The 23,778-nt window shown below is 43.1% G+C and overlaps 1 protein-coding gene across 11 annotated transcripts in view; it reads left to right on the top strand.

Annotated features, from left to right (window-relative positions):
• Positions 1-10,637: 10,637 nt before the first annotated feature.
• Positions 10,638-23,778, top strand: part of LIMCH1 (LIM and calponin homology domains 1) — a 339,718-nt gene continuing 326,577 nt past the window's right edge. For 10 of the 11 annotated variants that reach the window (XM_060012645.1, XM_060012642.1, XM_060012643.1 and 7 more), the window contains exon 1: positions 10,638-10,780. In XM_060012645.1, the coding sequence (XP_059868628.1) occupies positions 10,685-10,780 (96 nt within the window). In that variant the 5' untranslated portion in view covers positions 10,638-10,684. The remainder of the gene's footprint in view (positions 10,781-23,778) is intronic. The other variant, XM_069540698.1, reaches the window with a different exon arrangement.

The raw sequence follows: 23,778 nt of genomic DNA, 5'->3' as shown, positions 1-23,778 counted from the left end.
ATTCTGTGAGCTAGTGCGTGCTTGGGTTTTTGAGTTTATGTATTAGTCTTTAGGAAGTGAGCACTACATGAATCTAAGGCAGGAATTGTGAATGCAAGTGTCGTAGAGGCTGGGCAGCTACTACTAATGAAAGAAGCGGGCCAGTGTGAAAGGGTAAGGAGTGCCAGGGACTGTGACAAATGGGAGACCCGCAACTCTCCCAGGGGCAGCCGCTCCTGAGCTCTGGCTTCAACAATGACGAATGTGGAGCTGGCCACATCTTCCAAGTTGGTTTTTTTTGTTTTTTGCGGTATGCGAGCCTCTCACTGTTGTGGCCTCGCCCGTTGCGGAGCACAGGCTCCGGACACGCAGGCTCAGCGGCCATGGCTCACGGGCCCAGCCGCTCCGCGGCATGTGGGATCCTCCCAGACCGGGGCACGAACCCGTGTCCCCTGCATCGGCAGGCGGACTCTCAACCACTGCGCCACCAGGGAAGCCACCAAGTTGTTTTTTAAAGAGAAGTTGGAAATCCAGAGGGCTTTTTTCTTTCTCTCATGAAGTTTTCTAATTTCTAGAAGTTGGCCACTAATTCAAGCATTGTTTTAAAACACTATGTGTGCCAAAAAACCGTGTCTGCAGGCCAGAGCTGATTCACAGGTCACCAGCTTGTGACCTTTGATTTGAGATATCATTAACATTTTCAAGAAGCACATAGAAATGTGGCAATTTTAGAGTTTAAAGGGATGATAAAACATTACACAAACTTTGTCCAATGTAGTGTAGTGTGAACTCTTTTTAATATCCCATCTAGTCAATTGGTATTAAATATGGGTTCATTTTTTTAAAAACCTCACACAGTATATTTTAACTCCTTTCATCCTTCAGCTAATTCTGCACTGAGGTTCAGCTGGATCTGTTTTCAATCTTGACCTCCTGTTGGGACAGCCCAGGGAGTTCCTAAGTAAACTTCATTCTCCTAACAGGCCTCTGCACGATATTAGCTAAAGAAAGCCCTGTAGCTCAACAGGCAGATGGCGGTAAGAAATTAACTTGAACTTCAGCAAGGCTGAGGTTTCCATAGGAACAGAGGAAGCAGCCATACTGCCTGGCATTTGAACTGAATAGGAAACAGGCTCCCCATCAGGATAGTTTTAGAAAGGACTGTGCTATTCTACCATTTTCCACAGAGATGTTTAGTAGTCTCTCCTAAAGTGCTTTAACTTTAGTTAATAACAGGAAAATAAATGATACGATACTCAGGTACATGCTTAAATATGTTAAAGTATCTGTAAGTATCAGATACGAGAAAGACAGTGCAAGTAGCTAATTGCTGAAATCTGAAAATCATTAATCAGCTTTAGCGGTCTCCAGCACAAAAACTATATTCTTTACTAAGTGAGACAATGACAAGCAGAAATCATTGTTTCAATCTTCATTTCCTGTAGAGAACAGACATTCAAAGAAATGTGATTTTTTCTGTCAATGTAGTTTTCTTCTAGGAGTAAAAGATATCATTAATATATATTTTGCCTGAACTTCCAGACACTCAATTAACATGTGAGGAATAAGCGACTCTGGAGAGCAGTATGCATTTTGGAATTAATGATTGAAGAGAGTTCATCTCGCTTGTGTCTGTCTCACATCCAGAGGTGGATTAACAGGGAAGTTAAGGAAGTTTAAGCTTCGTGTCCCCTCCCTCACTTTGGCCTCTTCCAAGACCCTGGGGTGAGCCTTCAGAATGTTCACATGGCCATATATTTTTGTAAAATTTTTGTAACATTTGTAAAAGAGATTTTAACTGCAATGGTTAAGACTGCTGTCCCTTTCCACGCAGACTTCCCCTCTATCCGATTCCCCTCCTGTTGGGTGGTGAGGAAATGACTGCAGGTATTTTGGGGGGTCTGGGTAAGGAGCAGTTGAGTTGGGGATACATTAAGTATGGATTTAGTGGGATATATTTGTGTGGCTGGCAGTAGTTCTGGCATAGGAACAAGTTGTAGTAATATTCCTACTGCCCACTATGCGCATTCACTCAGCACCATGACACAAAGGTGCTGGGTCAGAGACGGGATTGAGGGATGACCATGTCCTGTGGTACCTGGCACCCTGGGATGTGGGTGTGGCGGAGAAACAAGATGGAAGTGGAGTGAGGAGCTAGTCTGTGGAAAATTCTTTCTGTCATCAGACTTGTAAAACCAAAGATGGAGGATTTGGTTCTCAATGAATTCTAGTCAAATTGGAAGTTCTAGCCAATCAGAAATAGTCTTGCTAATGCAGTGTATATAATTATAAACACACTATACATTTTTAACAAAAATTGTGTCATACAGTATTTATCAGAATTCCTATGATTAAATTTCCGGCTGAATTAACACGAAATACTGATGGCAAAGGAAACATAAAACTCAATACATAACTACCACAGGGACGTTAATAGCAAAATGGTTAATGAGAACTGTTGATTGGAAGAGCATTTAAGGTGGGTCACTATTACAGTAACTGAGAATTACAGGAAACTTGAAAGGCCTGGAATCTTATAACTCATATAAAAAAACTTGATAGAAGTTTTCCTAGATTTGGTAACAATCTTAAAAATTTATATCATGTTTCAACATTGAACTGTACAGTTGCAAGAGGCTTTCTGAACCATCAACAAAAATCCAGATTTTAATCTTGCCATGTTCCAGTAACTTAACATTGTTAGTGATAAAAAAAATCCTCTCTCACAAAGTCTTCTGTTGGTCTAAGTTCAAAGCAATGGCTACCTTTACTATTGAGATTTTATAACACAATGGTTGTGTAAAGTTTAAATTAGTCCATTTTTAATTACTCATCCTTTAATGAGCATTATATTCCACATGGGAGTTATGTTTGATAAACTCCCAGTTATACAGTTAACCTCAAGACACACGTGGATGCAGCCACACATGTCTTTTTGAGAGTAGGTTCATCATAATGGTTCAGAATAATTTCAGAATAATTTGCTTCAAACACAGATGTGTCTTTAACCTCTGTGATAATACATACCCTGCATGTAACTTCTGAATAAGCAGTGATAGATAGCCCAGTGATTGTAAAACTGAAGAAACAACTTTAACTACTTCAATGCTAATATTCTTAGTGCAAATCAATCTCTCAACTTTGCAGAGTTTACTTATTGGAAGCAATATTTCATGTGTTTTTTCCACATGTTAAAGAATATAGTAATGTTACTAAAAATATTAATCCATTACTTTTTCCTTTTTGTACTGTAATGTATATTGTGGTTTTAAATTTTTTTCATGAGTATATTAAGTCTAAAAAAAGAAAATGTCAGTGAAAAAACAAAAATACCAAATGTCAATTTACCATGATAAAGACAAGACTGAATATTCTCTCTGTCTCTTCTCTGTATAGAAAAATGATTATACAAAATGTAATATGAAGAGGTAATCAAAAAGGATGCACCCTCCCCCCCAAAAAACATTATAGAGATGTGTCAGGCAATTAACAAAAATAATTTTATTATTTTTCTGGATTTTGTAATGGTTGTGGTATTTGAAAGCTTCTTAAAATTTGTATTTTGTTTTATTTCTTTTTTCATTCTAAAGAAATATTTACTTTCAAACCTAATTTCATATTTGCAATTTGTAAAAGCCTCAGGCCCAGTAGAACCCAGATTTACTTTTGTTCTCATTCCTCCAGTAACAGCAAAGTCATTTTTAAGGCAAAATTTACAGAGAGTAAAATGCACAAATCATAATGTATAGCTCATTGACTTCTGTTTATATAACTGTATAACCACCCATGAAGATGTAAAACATTTTCATCACCCCAGAAGAAAATTTTAATTTCTAATATATTCATGTTTAAGATGTTAATATATCCACAAAACAAGAATATTTTGCTAAGAGAAAGCAACACTTGACACAAGCAAACACTTAGTGATAAAATTATAGTTACTAAAATTAAAAATTCAATGGGAAAACCAGAAAAAAGAAGTCACTCAGAACATCAAGCATAAAAACAATGAGATGGAAAATATGAGAGAAAAGATGAGACGTAGAGGATCACCAAGAGGAACATCTCCAACAAACAGAAGTCCTAGAAGAAAGAAAATGGAAGGGAGGAAACTTTGAAAGAAATGAAAAGTTTTAGACATTTAGAAGAATGATCTGACTCTTCAGATTTTAGAGAGTTACTCAGTACCCAGAAAATCAATAGTTCAGAAATGCTAGTTCAGTATAATTTTTACTTGCATTTCTCTTATGAAATCTCCTTAAAATTTTGTGAAACAAATGCAATTGAAAAATTTAAAAAGAACATGTTAGAAGTGTATTTCACCTTCACTACATATTGGTTTAAACTATTTGTCCTAGATTACATTTATCCATCATCATTCATTCATACATTCAGCACCCACTTGGTACTAAGCCATGACAGTGCCAGTCTCAAAGAAAAGAACTGATTCCTACTATACATCTAACCATAGGACAGTATTATATGTGTAGAGCTGTAGAGATATAAAGAAGCTGCTATCTCAGTGTTTTCCATCATCATTAAACAATGTCTTTTTAAAATAAATATAATACTTTATCCTGGACTCATTATGCTTTTTGAATCTAATTGTTCACGTACTTCATTAATTCTAGGAGATTCTAGCCATTATCTTTTGAAATATTGCCTCTCCTCATTTTCTCCATTCTGTCCTTCTATAATTCCTAGGAACTGTTTTATAGAATATTCATATTCTCTTAACCCCTTTTAAACATTTCTTTTCCTATTTTCCTAGGCTTCATTCCATATAATTTCCAAAGGTCCATCTTCTAGTTCACAAATTCTCTTTTCACTGTGTCTAACCTGTAGTGTAACACGTCCTTTGAGTTTTACATTTATGACTACACCTTTCTAGTTGTTCTGGGGAGTCTAATTAGTTCTTTGTTGTGTCTCTTGAATTTTGTTTAGGTTGCATGGTTTTTGCATGCATTTTGTACTTTTGGATTGTAAGCTTATTTTCAGCAGTTTGTCTGCGGGGAGGGTCCTGTGAGGCTTGGATGGAGGGCATGTCTTCAAAAGGGATTTTACATTTGCTGCTTCTAGGTACCTAAGAGGTTCTAGACCAAATTCTAAGTTAATTTCTAAGCTTGGGAGGCCACAGATCTTGTGTAAGTTGTCCATAAAGTGGATTAGGCCTTTGTTCACATATTCTCAGGGGAGGTTCACCCACCTCCCAACCAGAGATGAGGTCAAGAAAAAGAAGCTTCCTTATTGTCTCTTTCTGTGGTGGTGGTGGTAGTGGAATATTTTCTGGTCTATTCTTTCTCTGTGAGAGTGTTGCACATACGTATGTGTTTGTGTGTGTGTGTTGCTGCTCAGTTTCATTTCTTCACGTGGCACAGGCCCAGGGCCTCGACTTCTAGGACTAAAACCCTAGCCCTATGTTTCTGAGTCTAGCGGCCACTGTTCACTAGGTCTCTCTACAGGGCAGTCGAGGGTCAATTCATAAGCTCACTGCTCTAGTTTTATGTTTCTTCTCCATTTTGCCTTCCTGGGAATTTCTTTTGAGTTCGGCTATTCATGTAAAAAATTAAAAAAAATATTTTGTGTGGCATTTATATGAGTTTTATAACAGGAAAGTTAGTCTGTCATAGTCTGGGAAATTAAAATTGTTATTCACGTTATTTTTAAATGGCTTTAAAATCAAACAATGATGAATTTGGACTATTTTTCAAAACCCTTCCTAAAGATTCTCATACCTACTTTATTATGTTGAGAATCACTACTTTATGGGAACATAGAAGAAGAGATGACTAGTTTTGACATGGTTGCTAGCGAAGTCATCAAAAAGGTGACATTTATGTCAGATCTTGGAGGATGAGAAGTTTAGTACATTTATTTACCACCAACCATAATTCTTCAAAGTATTACACACAATGAAATTTAGTCTTTGTCCAATTGATTTATTGCATTTTATATATTAATAGATATATATTTAAATATACATAATATCATCAAAACTATTATTACCCCCTGATTTCTAAGTCTCAGGCAAGGAAACAGGTGCTTAATCAAGAAAACGGAGACTCAGAGAGGTTAAATAACATTTTCACTTACGTAACATGTGGCATCTATGAAGTGCGCCCTTCAGGGAGCTGAACTGACCAAGGGCCCCAGCAGTTGTGCTCTGAAATCCATTGCCATGTTTGCATTGAACAGCATTTCCCACTGGGCTGCCCCCAGCCAGTTACTAAATACGGCAGGGATACAGCGGGAATACTAAGGCAGGCTTGTTTCTAGGAGACCCAGGACTCTTCTGGTAGCTGACTTTGGTTCACGGACCTTCTGATGGCCTCGCTGAACCTTCCTTGGACTGAAAGGCAGCCTACAACAAGGTTTCTACCTGACCTTCCTTTTCCTCTCTTCACTCAGGTCAGACTTGCATTGTGCTCTGATTGCTTTCCCAGCATTTTCTCTCACAGTCATTTCCCTAATAAAATCCTTGCTCCTTTAATTCCATCTTGGTGTCTGTTTCTCAGAAGACCCAGACTGTCACACTAAGTTTGACCTCAAAACCCATGCTTTTACAAAAATAACTAAATACGGATTAAGTATCTAAATGTAAGAATGACAACTATAAAACTTAGAAGAAAACACAGGCATAAATCTTCACGACCTTGGATTAGGCAACGCCTCCTTAGATATGACACTAAAAGCACAAACAACAAAAGAAAAAAACAGATTCATTAGACTTTGTCAAAATTAAAAACTTCTGTGTTTCAAAGGACAGGTTCAAGAAAGTGAAACGTTAACCCACAGAATGGAGAAAATATTTGCAAATCATATATCTGATAAGTGACTCCTACCTAGAATATATAAAGAATTCATAACTCAATAGTAAAAAGAGAAACGACAATTTAAAAATGGACAAAAATCTGAATAGACATTTCTCCCAAGAAGACGTCCAAATGGCCATTATGTACATGAAGAGATGCTTAACATCATTAGTCATCAGAGAAATGCAAATTAAAACCACAAGGAGATACCACTTCACACCCTCTAGGACATCTGTAATCAAAAAGTTGGAAGGTGACAAGTGTTAGCAAGGAGGTGGAGAAATTGGAAACCCTTTACATTGCTGGTGGGAATGTAAGATGGTGTAGCTATCAATACTTTGGAAAACGGTTGGTAGTTTATCAAAAAATTTAAACATAGAGTTATCAAATAACCCAGCAATTCTACTTCTTGGCATATGCCCAAGAGAAACCAAAACATATGGCCACACAGAAACTTGTACATGAACGTTTAGAGAAGCATTATTCATAATAACCAAAAAGTGGAAACAACCCAAGGCCCTATCAACTGATGAATGATATACAAAATATGGTATAGCCATACAGTGGCACGTTATTTGTCCATAAAAAGGAACGAAGTACTGATACATGCTGCAGCATGGATGAACCTTGAAAACATTCTGCCAAGTGAGAGAAGCCACACACAAAGGACCACACCTTGTATGATCTCATTTATATGAAATGTCCAGAATACTTAAATTTATAGAGACAGAAAGTAGATGAGTGGTTGCCAGGGCTTGGGGGCATGCGAGGTTAGGGGGATAACAGCTACAGGGTATGAGGTTTCCTTTTTGGAGGGATTAAAATGTTCCAAAATTAATGTGGTGATGGTTGCACAACTCTGAATAAACTAAAAAACACTGAACTATACAGTCTAAGCGGGTGGATTGTATGGTATGTGAATGATATCTTAAGAAGTCTGTTACCAAAAAATCCATGCTCTTTGAATACATTATATCCCTCATTTGGCATTTACCATATATTGTCTTATACTTTTTTTCCTAATCAAAATGTTGTTTCACACCCCCCAAATAGTGATGATGATCTCTGAACTGTAGGGTTTCTTCCGGATTCGTTTTCTTCATTATAGTTTTCAGATTTTTTCCAACAGGCATTACTTTTATATATGAAAACTGGACTATACAGAAATGAAAATTCTGTGTGTCCCTTTGTGGATTCTTCTGATGCCAGTACAATCTCTTACACACAGTAGGTGCTTAACAATGATTTGTAAATATTATTGATAATGACGCTAGGTTTGAACGCTATTATGGATTTAAGTCTTTAGGTCTTCAGTAACATGTGAATTTGTTATTGGTAGCAGAGTTCAGGCAAAGCAGATGTCACCTTGTGATTGTAAACCTTAAAACACTTAAAAAGTACTGAAAGAAAAAAATATGCTTTAGTACGCATGCCAATTTTGATAGCAGATACTTCAGACATATGGTGGATTTAACTTTTATACTCGTTTTCAAATGGATGCAGATATGTCATTTGGGTCAGCAGGCTTCCCCTACTCCTAGTCACCGCATGCAGTGGAATCGGCCCAAAGTGGCATCTCGTGTCAGTGTGCTGCATCATTTTGTGAATTATTTTACTTTACCATGTTTCTTCATGGAGACAAGGTCATCTTCTGACTATACTTTACGAACCCTTTTCCTCTGCTTGCCTTCTTCACTCTTCTTTATAACTTCTCCCTCTCGTCCTTTCTGGAAGGCAAGACGGAAGGGAAGCTCAGCTGGCTTGTACTGAGCAGTAATTATATGCCAGGCCCAGTTTTGGTCTTTCACATTCAGAGATCCTGTTTGTTCCTCACAGTGATTTGCTGAAATGTTGCCATTTCAACCTCATTTGAGATGAGGAAACTGAGGCACATACTGTAAGCGGCAGAGTCTGGACTGGGACTAGTAAGACAGCTTGGTGTGCGGTTAAGAGCAGATCTGGCGCCAGGCTGTCTGGGCTTGAATCAGGGTTTCACTGCTCACCAGCTGTGTGACACCCCTCTCAGTCCCCTGGTTTTTTCACAGGCATGGTAATAGTGTACCTTACAGGGTTGAAACAGGGAATGAGTTAGTCAATTATTTGTAATGCACTTAAAACAGTGCCTGGCACAATTCAAGTGCCATGTAAGTGTTTTAAAAGTAAATAAACTAAAGCCTGTCTGACTCCAAAGCCAGTAATAGTGGAATTTCAGGCCTGCTTTTTGTTCCATTCTCCCATTATAGCAGCAGAATTAGACAAAGGCTAAACTTGGACTCTGAACAGGAAAGAGACTTTGCTGCTGAGGCACCCATGGACTTCTTGCCCTGCCCACTGTGGTCTGGCACCCCCCATCTCGCCTGTCTCTCCCATGCTATCATTCCCACCTGATTCTTTGCTCACCACACTCCAGTAACGCTGGCTTTCTGTGGGTTCTATGAACCCTACCAAGCTTCTACCTCGAGGCCTTTGCACCCATCTGGAAATGTTTCTCCAGATTTTTGCCTGATTAACATCTTCCTCATTCATGTCACCTCATCACATCATCTTGTCAGGAAAACCTTCCTTGATCATCATTTGGGCTCTCAGGCAAAACAGCAGGCGTGCTCACATAAAGGTGGCTGAGAAGAGTTTATTAAGACACCATTAGCAGGGAGCGTGCAGGCCAGAAACCAGAATAGGATGGGGAAGGCTTTACACCCACTGGGCCTGGGGAAGTGGGGTGGCACAAGAGGAGACCGGGAACCTTCAGAGAACCCAAGGAGAGGCCCCAGACAGAGTGGCAGCCTTGGCGGAGTGGTGCCGCCAATCCCCCAGCCTTTTGCAGAAGAGGCAGCAAAAATACCCCCACTTCCCTCTCCTCCATCCTAATGACCTCCTGCCTCCCTCCCATCACCAGAAACTGGACTCACAGGCCAGCCTCCCAGGTGAAGGTGGAGAGGCAGTCCGAAGTTAGCCAATACTCTCTTCCCAGGTCATAGCCGATCTTTTCTCTTATCTTCTTAGCATATATCACTCTCCACCATTACCTTCTTTTGTTTTACCCCATTCCCTCTAGAATGTAATTATTTTGAGGGCTGGATCTTCCAGTTCTTCCCTCCCCTTCCCTTCCCTTCCCTTTTTTCATCTCTGTGTCCCCAGCGCATAGTAGGTGCACAATAAAGATGAGTTAAATCAATCAACACACTGGGACATAGGTAGCTTGCCCGCAGAGAAAAAAGTTTATAAGGGTCGTTTATCTTTCTTTTTTTTTCTTACAAAAAGATCAGGCGACTGAACATCCCTGGCATCGGGTCAGAGGGCTGCGCCTCTTGCCCCCCACTTCTGCGGCCGTGAGTGAGGGACAGCAGGTGCGGGCGGCCACTGCTAGGCTGCGGCAGCGCGGGCTCCCCCGGGACGCGTGCGCCCGGCTCGCCGCGCGTCTCCCACGTGCGGCCCGACCCGCTTGCCCCTCCGCAGCCGGCGCGGCGCGGGGACGTGCGGGGCGGCTGCCCGAGTCCCTCTCCCAGTCGCGTCGTGGGCAGGGAGGGAGATACCCAGTGCTCACTCGGTTATTTTTAGTTGGTGGCTGACACCCCCGCCCCGGAGGGGGTGGGTGGAGCGGGCAGAGGAGGTGGGGAGGGAGGGAGCTCCTGGCGCCTCCGCGCTCGCTCCCGCGGGGACTCACGGCGCGGCCGAGCCGGGCGGCGCTGGGAACAGCTGCGGCGGCGTCCTCGGCTGCAGCGCGGCTCTCCTCCGGGACCTGCGCCGCGCGGGGGAGGGGCGGGCAGGGGAGGAGAGCGGGCGGGCGGGCGGGAAGGGGCGGGGAGCGCGCTCCTGCGGCGTCGGCGGCGGCGGCGGCGGCGGCCGTCCTCATCCCGGCGGCCCAGCGCTTGAGTAGACGCGGGGCTTCGCAAATGGCTTGTGCCGCTCTCGGTCTGGAAGCTCTTCAGCCCCTGCAGCCTGAGCCGCCCCCCGAGCCCGCCTTCTCCGAGGCGCAGAAGTGGATCGAGGTAGGTGCCCGCGGCTGGCGGGGGGCTTTGCAGGGGCAGCCCGGAGCCACCGACCCGCACACACACTGACGACAGGTCCAGCCTCGCCTCCCCCCACTTTCTTTTGCCAGCTGCTCCGGGGCACCCGTCAGGGCCTCGAGCGAGCTGCGACCCCCTGACGCTTTGGCACTGGCGTCTCGGGTGAGGGTGGGCGCGAAGGGGGGACACTGCGGTCTAGCTGTGCGTGTGGGGGGCAGGAAGCGGTCCCCTGAGCCTCCATCCTTCCTGCCCGTCAGCCGCGCAAATCTCAGCTCCTGCCGCTTCCAGGCGCTGCCAAAGGAAGCGCAGTGCGAGCAGAAGCGCCGCAAAGCCTCGTTATGCGCGAGCCCCTGGAGTCCTTGCCGACGCAGCATGTCGGGGGTCCTGCTCCCAGTCCTACCTCCACCCGTTGGCTCCCCCTCCCCGCCCTTCCCGGGCGGAGTTGTGCGTGTCTCCACGGAAGCGCAGAGGGCCGGCTCCCACCGGAGCCTCTGGCTGTATTCCTGGCACCGGGTCAGGTGTGAGGCTGGCACAGCGCAGAGGGCCGGGGAGCCTGCAAGACCCACCTGAGAATGCGCCATCCGCAGAGACGTTGCCCAGCCATTGGCAGCTCCCACTCCATCGCAGAGGCGGTGGGACGGGCTCCCAGGTGCTGGGTACCCGGCCCCGTTGGCATATTTCACTTCTTAAATGACTCGGTGGCAGGCCAGGGAAATCACTGGAGCTCTCGACTCAGTCCAGGTAGCGCTCGCTGGGCGATCCTGATTCTCGATGTTTATCTGTAGATGCAGCTTGGTGGCCCTGCGCTCCCGAAATGAAGTGTCTGCGGGGGTCAGGACGCTAGGAGGGTGCGAGCGGGGAAAGGTGACCCATTATGATCCGTGCAGTGAGCCTCTGTTTTGCGGCTGGCGGCCTTTCTTGAGGCTTAGTGGAAGGCGAATTTGACCCTCTTTTCCTCAGGGACAGGCAGCTCTCCCTCCCTGGTAGTTCAAAGGAAGAAATGTACCGCTAAGTCATGATCCAGCAATGGTGAAGCCTCTTAGTACTCAGCCTGTCACTTAGTGACACCCTTGTTGCTGCTGGGGTAACAGCTACGATGGTACAGATTTAAATCTGCTGAGATGCCTGGAGAAACCACCCTCACTTAATGCTGCTCTAATTGCTCCAGCCACAGGCCTGCATCTTACAGGGTTAACCTGCTTCATACAAGCAAGAGTGTCAGGCAAAGTTTAGAAAGATCTATTTAAAAATAGGGTTAAAGAAACAGAAGAATAAACTCGAGGCTGTATTGCTAAAAGCCCCAGTCGTGTCTCTCATAATTTGATGGCTAATGAGCAGATGAGAAAAAGACCTTGGCTTTTTATTTGTGAGATGTGGCCGGCACGGCTTGGGCTGTGACAGGTGCTTTCTCTGTGCTGCATACTTGGGCTCACAGGACATACAGGAAACATTTGTAGTCACTGGCTTGGTTGAGAGTTGGAGAGCTGTGTTTTTCATGTTCTTGAACTTTAAAATTCTCAGGAGAGATTTTGGATGTGGATGGTGATGAGGGGTGGGTGTAAGAGCAGAGCACTCTACGGTTCTTGAAGGCAAGCGGTGTAGTCCCCATTTCCTTAATTGTGAGTAACACGGGCATACATACTATACTTTAAAAAATGTATTGTGGGATCATTTGCACATAGGAAAGTGCACACATCTCAAGTGCACACCTCCATGAATTTTCACCTAGGTATATAGTACTCTAGCCCCCACTTAGATTACGATCTAAAACATCTTCTTCAGCCCAGGTCACAGTCTGTTTTTAAGTGGTGGTATATCTCAAGCTAAATATTATGCAGTGCAGAATATCAGCTTTTGTCCTGGTTCCACAGGTTTAAAAACAAGAAGGGCTTCCTTAAGAAAGCAGAGCCCCATTGGGCCCTATAGACAGTTGGGCATTGTTCTGGGTGCTTTACCAGATCTACCAATTCGAGAATGTGAAAGCCGTAACGGGCAGTGCGTGGCTTTAGGACGAAGCAGTCGTGGCGCTGTGCGTGTGCATTATTGAAGCGGCCTATCTCCTTTCAATCGCGGAGTTGGGTTTCACGGAAAGGAGAGCTTCCCCTCCCAGGCTGTATAAAAAGGTGTTTGCTCCGGGGAGAGATAGAGACCGTCCCTCTTCCTTCCCGGAGATTCCTCTTGAAATGTAAATGCCGCGTCTGCAAACCGGGGGAACCCAGGAGCAGTAACAGATGGTTCTGCGCGCAGTTGCCCAGTGAACAAAGATTCCTCGGCTAATATAGCAATAATGTAGTACTTAGTGTGAGCCGAGTTCCCAGGGGGACTGTTATCTCGAGACAATTGCATCTCCTTTAGGGGCCCCGTTGTCTTCGGCAACATCCTCATTGGTAGGGCTTTGTTTTTCACTTTTGTTCAGTTGGTGATTAAATTTCCCACAGCCTTTTTTTTTTTTCTTCCTTTTTCTTTTGAGTGGTCAGGAATTTCACCCTTTCAGAAAAATGTTCCCTTGGGCGCAGCAGGTTAATAAACAAACTTTGCAGTTTTTCTCTCCTCTTCAGTCCCTGGTCTTCGTTGAGTCATGGATTGGTGAGAAAACTGTTCATTCTTAATAAAGGCTCAGGGAACAAGCTCCAGGAGATAACTTGTTAGTGAGGAATTTCTCTCAGCCTGCAGTCTTGGCTGTTTGAGGGCTCTGTTACTGGGCAGGAAACGGTGGCCTGGGAACCATGCCCCCATCTCACCCCACCCCCAGCTTCTGCCTTGGCTGGCAAAGGTGAAAGCCCTGACGGAGGTCACAGGCCAGGTGGGAACAGTTCCATAACACTTCCAGCGACTTTTTATAGCCGTCGGAGCAGGCTACGTGTCTTAATGTGGCTTTGGGGAGACTCCTGAAGGAAACGCAAACTTCACGTATTAACTCTGGCTACCAGCAGGCAGGGGCCTAATTTCCTTCCACATTCCTTTTCTGGAAGGCCTTCCAAAGCAGAGGGGCAGTGAGTGCAGCACAGCGGTTAGAGGTCAGGCTTTGGGGCTGGGCAGCCTGGGTTGGAATCCCAGGTGTATTGCCTTCTAGCTGTGTGACATTGGACAGGCTGTATTTCCTCTCCTTTTGGTTCTAAATAGTTTCTTTGAAAGCTAGCGCTAGTGGTTAACAACAACAAAAATAACAAAGAGATATTGTTCAAAGCATCTGTAAAACAGGGGTACTAATAGTAGCTTACCTACCTCCAAGGGGTGCTGTGAGAATGAAATAAGTTAATACATTTAAGATGCTTAGAATAGTACGCAGCATTTAGGAAGTGCCGCTTAAGTAGTGATCATTATTATTATTGCCATTATATTACTACTGCTATTAATATCACTACTACCGTTACTACTATAGTACTGCTATTACCACTGCTATCTTTATTAATACTGTTATTGCTATTATTGTTGTTGTTTCTATTGTTGTTAATAACAACTGCAGCTGATTTTGGAAGAAAATCTTCAGAACCCTGAGTTTTTTAGTGTAAAAAATATAATTCAGTTGTCTACTGACCTAATTCTATTGTCTTACCTTATTAGCTCCAGATACCTGGACTAGAAGTTAAATAGGTGTTGTGTGTTATTCTGACTTGAGTTAAAAGAGATTTAGGCATCAGAGGAAAACCAGCAATACCAACTGATAAGATGATCCTGATGGTCCAATAAGGTTTAGAAAATTATTCCCCAATACTGTGTTGACAATTTAAGTTTAACGCATAGTCTTTGTTAACCAAACTCCAAGCAGAATGCTCAATTCCTCTCTTCTTGCACACAATCCAACATTAAATCGTTAAACAAATGGTGGTTGTCTGAATATTCAACTCCAGTGTAGCAGTGTTTTGTTCATTGACGTTGTGTCAACTCCCTGTAGAAGAATAAGTCCCCCATTTATTTTCCTTCCTCCTTCCTCTCTTCTTTTTCATCTTTCCCTCCCCCCCCGCCCCCCCCCGTGATGGTAGTTATTGAGTTACAAGACTATGTTAGCAGGTAGATGATTCTAATTTTCTTGGTCTCCCCCATCCCCTTTGCTTCTCCACCCACAAGAGTGTTTATCTGTTCTAATCTGTAGTTCTCCTCTGCAATGCCAAACACTTTCTGGAGAAACAGATGTTGCTTCAACTCAGTTTCAGTTGTGATTTGGAGCAAGTTGCCAGGCCTTTAGGGAGGGGTTGGAAATTTCAACCCAACTCAGCCTTACTTCTCAACTTGAGACGTTTCTGGACTCCTTTAACTTTAATCATAGCATGCCTGTGGGGCTTGGTGCTGCATATAATCTCATTTGTGACCTAATCCGTATTTCACATGAGTGGGAACTAGTACTGGGAGGGATCAGTTCATCATTTTGGGTCATCTCTCCCCCTCCCCGCTCACATAGAATTGTTTTCTTATTCAACTGGGACCTGCTTTTGAAGATTAAAAGCACCGAGGGTACCTTAGCTCTCCAAGACTGAAAGCTGTTGTATTGTTTGGCAGTTGGGAGAATTTATCTGTAGCCTTTGAGAGAATGTAGCTTTTGGTGGCCAGGAACATACGACATTTGCGATGTAATGATGAATGAACATATGCCATGAGTTATATAGTCATTCTAATTCTCCTTCTCTGTCAGGACTTGATGACTCTTACATCATTTTACTACAACAAAGATTTAACTTTGCATATGGTTCTCTACTCTGCATGGAGAGCTAGGGAAGAGGAAGAAAAACTTTTCTGGCTAGCTCCAGAAAGGAGTGGTGGTCTGAATAGATATGGAAATGAGAGCAGGCAGCATCATTCTCACAGTGACATTTAAATAGTCTGGCTTGTTTGTATACAAGGGCTGCTATGACACAATGCTGTCACGTGGTAGGAGAACAGTGAGGTCCCACAGATTTGGGGAAAGGGGAAGTGGAGTGGGAGGTGGGGCTGGCTCTTCTGGTCCCAGCATCTCCCTGGAAACCAAGTTTGCATCAGGCAAGCTCCAAAGGAGCAGACTGAGCTCTGGCCACCAAGAGGGCGGTAGAGTGGGGTGCGTTCCCCAGCAACTGGATCTCTGGGTCCCCGGCTCTCTATTGATGGATGACAATGGAGCCATGATGTGAACATCTGGCCGGTGATTCTGTGAGTGGAAGTTGGTGCTAGGTGGGACCAGGCAGCTCCTGGCAATTGGCCTGGAAACTTCTCTTTTTGCTTAGGACTATCCTGAAACGTAGAAGTGTCATAGCTAGGGGTAACATGATAATGATAAGGATGGTGATGAAACCAGGACTCATGATGATAATAGCTGATATGTATTGAGTACTTACTATGTGTCAGGCACAGGGTGAAAAACTCATTAATCCCTTAGAAGTAAGTACTGTTATTATCCCCATTTACAGGTGAGAAAATATCTTCCCCAAAGTCACAAGTAAGTGGCAAAACTAGGACTTTAATCGAAAGCATCCTTTCTTAACTTCTACAAATAAATGTACCCAGATATCCAAAATTTACAGCTGAAGACATTGTGGCTTCCAGGAATTAGGACACTTGCTCAGGGTCACCTAGTCAGGAAGTACTGGTTAGAGTCAGGATTCGAAACCCAGGCTGTCTAACTTGGAAGCCGTTGTTATCTTTTTTTTTTAATTATTATTTTTATTGAAATATAGTTGATTTACAATGTTGTATTTGTTTCAGGTGTACAGTAAAGTGATTCAGTTATACATATATATAAAAATATATATATTTTTTACATCCTCTTCCATTATAGGTTTTTACAAGATATTGAGTATAGTTCCCTGTGCTATACAGTAGGTCCTTGTTGGTTATCTATTTTAAACATAGTAGTGTGTACATTTTCATCCCAAACTCCTAATTTATCCCTCTTCCCCCCCTCCCTTTTGGTAACCATAAGTTTGTTTTCTGTCTGTGAGTCTATTTCTGTTTTGTAAATAAGTTCATTTGTATCCTTTTATTAGATTCCACATATAAGCCATATCATATGATATTTGCCTTTCTCTGACTTACTTCACTTAGTATATAATCTCTAGGTCCATCCATGTTACTGCAAATGGCATTATTTCCTTCTTTTTTAATGGCTGAGTAATATTCCATTGTATATATGCACCACATCTTCTTTATCCATTCATCTGTCAATGGATGTTTAGTTTGCTTCCACGTCTTGGCTATTGTAAATAGTGCTGCTACGAACATTGGGGTGCATGTGTCTTTTCGAATTATGTTTTTCTCCAGATATATATCCAGGAGTGGGATTGCAGGATCATATCCCTTATAGTGCTTCCTACATTTAGGACCATGTGTGAAAATTTCTGTAAGGACTGAGCTTTCTGTCCCTCTGACTGTGCAGAGGTTCTCCCCACCCCTGCCTTTTTTCTGAGTCATGATGTGGATTTCAGAAGCTATGGCTCCCTAGTTTGTTTTTCTTCACAGTTTGTACCTTTCTGCTGCCAGGACTGAGGGGCTGTCCTTACTGGGACAGACCTTACATCGGGTGGGGGAGGGGCGGGACACCAGGTAGGTGGTGCTCCCAAGGCCCTCAGGCTCTGCGCCTTTGCTGGCTGCCTTCACACCTCACTTTGCTAAGGCGGAACTGGGCAATGGCATTGTCTGTAGTTCAGAGTTGCTAGCTTCCGGTTTCTGTCTCCTGTTGTTACAGCTCCCAGGCACTCCACTGAAGTTTTTTTTAGGGCAAATGGCCAATAAGTAAGTAGTTTAAAAAATTTTTTAAAAAGCTTGCTGATTCCTTAACATACGATTACTTAAGAGGACAGATATTCTAGAATATTTTATGTTTGTGATATTAGGAACTGTGGCTCTCTTGTTACAGTTTTACCTCCAATGGCTGTTCCATGTGGGGATGCATAAATGCATAATAGTCCATGTGTGCTTTAGCATTTTCTATTGGAGAAGCTGAGTAGTTGAGGTAAAGTTCCATACTCTACCTTCCCCAGAGAGTTTGAGTAAAGACCTACTACCTGTGTGCTCTGTCTTGTGCTCCAAAACACAAAAGGCTAGGGGTGCAAAGGGCTGTCTCTTCCCCATGCTGATGCGTTTAAGTGCTGTCGGCACATCTGTCTGAGGCCTTTGCCACAGCTCCTTCTCTCTTACCTGAGAGTTCTCCTGTTTGGACAGGAGCTCACCTGGGAACAGTTTTGTTGTCGAGTTCAGCCGAGAGGCAGGTCCTTCCAAGAGAGGAGATTGGCGGCCTCTCCTGCAGGTATCCTGGTCCCATCCTGAAGAACTGAAGGGTCTAAACAAAGTAGCTCTGTGACTTCTGGGAATCTTGGCTGTAGTCAGCATCCCTGTCACCTACATTCCAGTCTAACCCTCGTCTTTTCGGCCTTTATTTTCACGGTTAAGGACTGAATTGCTTAACACTGGTTGATTTTTTTTTTTCTACTTTAATAGCGATAGTGAAACTTTTTTTTTTAACATTAGTGGATTTTTGACTAAACTACTTTCATTGGAGCTAGAGTTTTTATTTTTTTGAAGCCCAGTTCACTCTTCTGTGATTTAGAAAACTGTGCAATACAATTGTATAGTATTTCCCCTCATTTGTTCCCAAGGATGTGTGTGTGTTTACTTTTGAAGCAAAGGAAAGGTATCGGATAGGATCTTTCTGTGTGTGTGGTGGGAGGGTAGAGTGGGAAAAAGGAGGACTTCAGGGCAGTCAAGTGAGGAAAGGAAAGATAACAGAACTTTATTTTTAAGTAATTGAGAAATATAAAAAGAGCCTAAATTAGGGGGTTACTAGAAGATACAGGAAAAAAAATAGTCCTTGAAAAAAAATAGTCCTTATAAAAAGAATGATGAAATATTGGAAAGACTTCTGCCTGGACACGGGGAGATGTTATATCTCTTTTTGCAAAGAAGAATGATGTCATGGAGTTCAGCTCTGCTGTGGTAAAATTCCATGTTTGCAGTGTTGAAAACAATAATCCCAAAGAGATGTCCTCATGTAGCTAACCCTGATGGGGTGGCCATCCAATCTCAGGGAATTAACTTTGGCATAAGGGGAAAAAAACAAGGTGACGTAGTCATAAAACATGCACCTAAGGAATATCTTGGCTGCCACCTTTTCTCACTAAACTTATACTATCAGCAAAACTGTATCCTTTTATTTATGCTGGGACCTTAAGGATAAAATATTGGTTAGGTTGAGAAAGCTCCATGTTTCCACGGCTCTGCATTCTGACTGTGACAGTTACAGCCATTGTAGGAGGGAGCTCGGCCTCCTGGTCAACCTTAGAAGTTAGGGATGTGCCCCACCCTTCTATTCCTAAATAGCCCATTAGGAGACCATGTAAGAATAGACCTACACTTGTTTTTGATTTTTATAAAGGTCAAGGGCAGAAGGGCTTTTTTAAATTTTTACATCCCAGTACTGTTATAAAAAAGTCCTCAGCCTTATTTTTTACCAAGTGGGACACTAAGTGAGGAATTGAAGTTATTTATTGTGGAGTAGACGGCTCTCTTTTCCTCTCCTAAGAAATATTTTAAAAAGTGATATTCAAACAATTATTTTATTCTAATGGGAAACTGAATGAAGGCTAGGATAGGCTCAGTCAAATGATTTAAGATACGAAAATAATTATTTGGGATGCTTGGCTGTCACTCACTTATAAGTTCACTTCAGTGTAAACACTAAAAGTAAGCATTAATGGTGAAAATAAGCATTAATGTGTGAAAGCGTTTTAAACAAATTTTAATATTCATTTCCTGAAAAGTGTTAACTAAGCTCCAACCGTATACCAGGCATAGTGCTGAGAACCAAGGTCAGGTGGCGAACAAAATAAACATAATCCTGCTCACAGGAGATGCACAGTGTAGTTGTGGTGTGTGTGAGGTAGAGCTTAAACAATAAATTCATGATAACAAATTGGGATAATTGCTATGACAACAAAGAATGGGGGACTTAAGAGAAAAGAACTTTAGGCAGACAAGGACTCCTAGTGAAAGTAATATTTAAGCTGAGACCAGTGAAGGGTGCTGAGCAAGGGAATTAGACTGATGCTAATTTACTGAGATAAGAGCTTATGTGTACACACAACACATGCTTTTATGCTCTTATAGTTTTCCAGGTGTGCTGAAGGTGTGTATGTAAGGGAGGGGGCGGAGAAGGGAGCTGAGTCAGAAATTCTCAAATATTCTTGCCGCCCACTTAGAGTGGGGTTTGCGTGATGGTCCACATCCCACTTAGGACCAAGGCACAATAAATCAAGAGACCCTCTTCTAGGAGAAATGGCAGAGAGGACTTTGAGATTTACATTTAAGCTTGGACTCTGGGATTAAAATTCTTAACACAGAATAGGGGCTGTAGACGCTGCATTCCACTCTGAAGTGAGAAGGGGCTGCAAGAAACCTGCCTACTTTTCAGTGAGTAAGCAGAGCAATTTTGTGTGAGACTTCGGGTCGTGACCCACAGATGTCCTTTGATTTGGGAACTTGTCTCCCAAATTCCTCTGAAAGAAGGTGCTTTATAAACTAATAAAGTCACGTGTCATCTGGGAGCCCCAGAAATTGTAAACTCTGTGACTTAGGTGTCTTTTACCACTAGATCCCCTTCCTCGTGGTCCAACATGGCTGCTAGAGATTCACCATCACGTCACCTTTCCAGGAAGCAAGAGGGAGGAAGGGAAAATGAAGAGTGCATCTTTTCCTTATAAGATGTCTTTTAGAAAAGTCTTCCTGACACTCCTGGTTCCATTTTATTGCCCAGAATTTCAGTAACATAGCCGCTCCTGATTGCAGGAGAGGGTGTAATGTTTCCATGTAATAATCTGGGTTCTGTTCCTTAGGAGAAAGGGGAGAATAGTGGTTGAGGTAGGGGCACCCTGGAGTGCCCCTTCTCCACTTCTCCAGGGACAGATCCTTCCAGACAGGGCTTAACTATGACTGCCTCTGAGGCAGACTCGCTGATTCCTTTAAGCCCACTAATCCTTTTCTGTGCACACCGGACATTTAGAATTTACCTCTATTAGAAAATTGTCATATTTCATTGTAATGAATATATGGTTGCTTGGGGTCTACCTACTTTGATAAACCCCACAGCTCTTGTGGCCAAGGTCTGGGTTCTTAGCGATCGTCTCACTCCTCTTCAATTTATTCACTTTGCTCCCCATTAGGGCCTCACAGCCATATTCCCTGCTGCCCGAGAGATTTCCCAGTGAGCTTGTGCCCAGCTATGATTGCCTGATTGGCACTTGGACTCTGCCGTGGCAGAGAAAATAGACTCTGTTGCTGCCCTGACAGGAAGCACATTTTTTTTTTTTTTAAAGACTGATTAAAAAAAGCAGTTTACCCAATAGTTGCCTGGAGACAGTCAGTGATTGGACACTTGGAAAGTGATTCCGCTCTTGGCTCTTAGGTAGGTGATATCAGTTGAAGGAATTATTTAGGAGGCCACCCTTCCCCTCAGGTTGGACTGGTACAGGGCTCGCTGCACTTGGCATTTCTGTCTGCAGGGCTGGAGAGCAGACATCACCTTTCTTTAAATAAACACGCTCCCCAGCATTCTGCCCCGGGACTCTCACCCCCTCTTTCTCTCCCCACCTCAACCAATCAGTCAGGCTCCTTGGGACTCTCACCCCCTCTTTCTCAGTCAGGTTCCTCGCTCTCCCCTGTTGTAGGATCTAGCTCAAGAAAAAGCACGGAGGAATTTTACTGGAGTGGTCATCTGTATGAGCTCTCATTAGATAGGTATTTTTAAAAGGACAATACCCCGTAAAAACTAATGACCAGCAGCTGGTACTAATAAGTGACTATGGTTATGACCATTCATTGTCATGACCCAGTGGAAACACTGAGAAATGGCATCCTCTCTGCCTTTCCTACAGAAAATTAAAAAAGGAGCTTGTGGAGCTGAATGTTGTTATCAACCAACAGACGTGGTTGCCGCCTGTTTCCTCAGGAACCTTGCAAGATGTCATAAATAGGAGGGGTGGGTGACAAGTGGAGGCCTGATTCATCGTGTTGCAAGAATTGACGGAATGTGATAATGTGGTGATAAGGTAGCTAGTTCGGTGACAAATAAAAATAATAATAGTTAACACACTTCTAGAGCACTTATGTGGCATTGCTAGTCTCGGTGCTTGAGTTACTATATAATGTAATGTAATGTAATAACCTAGCACTGTGCCCAGCAGATAAGGTGCTTCTCAGGTAAGCACCATTTTATGCCCATTTTATCAATACATGACGGGAAAACTGGAGCACAGAAATGTTCATTGATTTGCCTGAAGTCACATAGTTAATAAGTGGCAGAGCTGGGGTTTGAATCCAGGCAGTTTTGTTCCAGAGCTTGAGCTTGGGCTGGTGACTGCTATGCTCTAGAAGGAAAAGCAAAACTTCTAAAAGGACCATGATCCCAACCATCTAAGCAAGCAGGTGACCTGCCCTCCCTCTGGCTTCCTCTTTCCCTTAGCAGCTGTTTAGTGGGCATCTTCTGTGTGCATGGTACTGTTAGTTGCTAGGAAACAGTTCCATCTCTGTGATTCCTGAGCACATTCTGTGGAACTGGAGCCCTCTCATTGCTTTTAAAAAGATACATTTTGGCAGGCGAATGGTTACAACTATGATGAAAAACCATTCCAGGAGCAGAATAAACCATAGCCGATGGGTGGAACTATTTTTACTTCCTTTCTGTTCACCAATCTCTTTCCCTCTGGTTGAGACCCGGCTCCCCATCTGTGTTCAAGTAGTCCTGGAACAGAAATTATTATTAACAGGAGGAAGAAAAGCATGTGTAGTTAGTGTGTGTTCCTGCTGGCTGCTCTACATTTGTCATCCTATTCAGTCCTTGTGTAACACATATCTGTTGCCCACCGAACCAGTTCAAGGGTCTTTACTGTGCCTGTTCCAGTAAGTTTTAGTCATGTTAAGACTGGCAGGCAAGTTGGTCAGGACTCTTGATCCGATGTGGCTCCAGGGCCCTTAAATGATGCCCCTCGCAATGGTGCTTCTCTTGGCTCACACATCTGGTACCTCCTGGTTGCAGCTCCACTCTCCGACCCCTTACCCGGCATGGACCCCTGGTGTTCTGAGCAAATGCAATTGGCTCTGCTATAATTTATGTTTCCGTAGTGTGAATTATCTCATATGCAATTGAGAAATAGGGTGTGATGCTTTTAAGATGCAAGTTGCGGTGGTTTGTATGGGATTTTTCTTAGCACCTTAGTATTTTGCATCACCAGTTAGCAGTAACTGAAAGCAAAGGAGGCTAGTGGAAGTGAACGGGGGAGGCGATGGCACCTTGTTCTCGCTCTGGGCTCCATCTGGCTTTGCACTGATTAAAATGTCTGATTTTCCCAGCTATTTGTGTGTTTTATCTTATCTCCATAATGCAGGAGCTTCAGTCTTTCCTCACATGCTTTCCATACTGCACCCTTGCCCCGCCCCACCTTTTTGGTAAAATTCCCACATTTATTCTATAATAGGAAATAGAAAGCATCTTTTTATTTGTGCTAGTAATTCTCAGTTTCTTATTGTTTTTGTTAGTGTTCTGGTTACAAAGTTGAATGGGATTTGAGCCTTCTGCCCCAACTCTAAATTTTCCATAAGCCCTGTTATATTTTAGTGTTTGATTTTGCAAAATATGAGGTTTTTGGTTGGTTGTCTTACTTCGGGACATTATTGATTCATTTTAAGGAATGTGCATTGTTGTTTTATAGTAGAAATACTTGGATCTTAATGTCTTGTGCAGACTTACTGACTCTCACTCACAGGCTCACACACACACAGATGTATAAAACAACTGCTGGAAGATTCCTGATGCTGGAATTGAGGATCTTGGGTCCTAAGGAAACATTTTTAGGAACTTCATATTTCCTATCTACTGTCAGATGACCTTGGACAACATTCCTCAGAGAAGCTCCTACTGATTTTGGAGAGGTGGTGGAATAGTGCATTTTTTTTCCTGAGGCATTTTTCTTTGGGATTTTATGCCTTGGTGGTACTTAGAGCAGTGTCCTTCTCCCCAAGGGAAC

The sequence above is a fragment of the Delphinus delphis genome, chromosome 5 (assembly GCF_949987515.2).
Source record: "Delphinus delphis chromosome 5, mDelDel1.2, whole genome shotgun sequence".
In the NCBI taxonomy this organism is placed as follows: domain Eukaryota; kingdom Metazoa; phylum Chordata; class Mammalia; order Artiodactyla; family Delphinidae; genus Delphinus; species Delphinus delphis.
The sequence above is the reverse complement of the archived record's forward strand: the minus strand, read 5'-3'. Positions and strand labels throughout refer to the sequence as shown.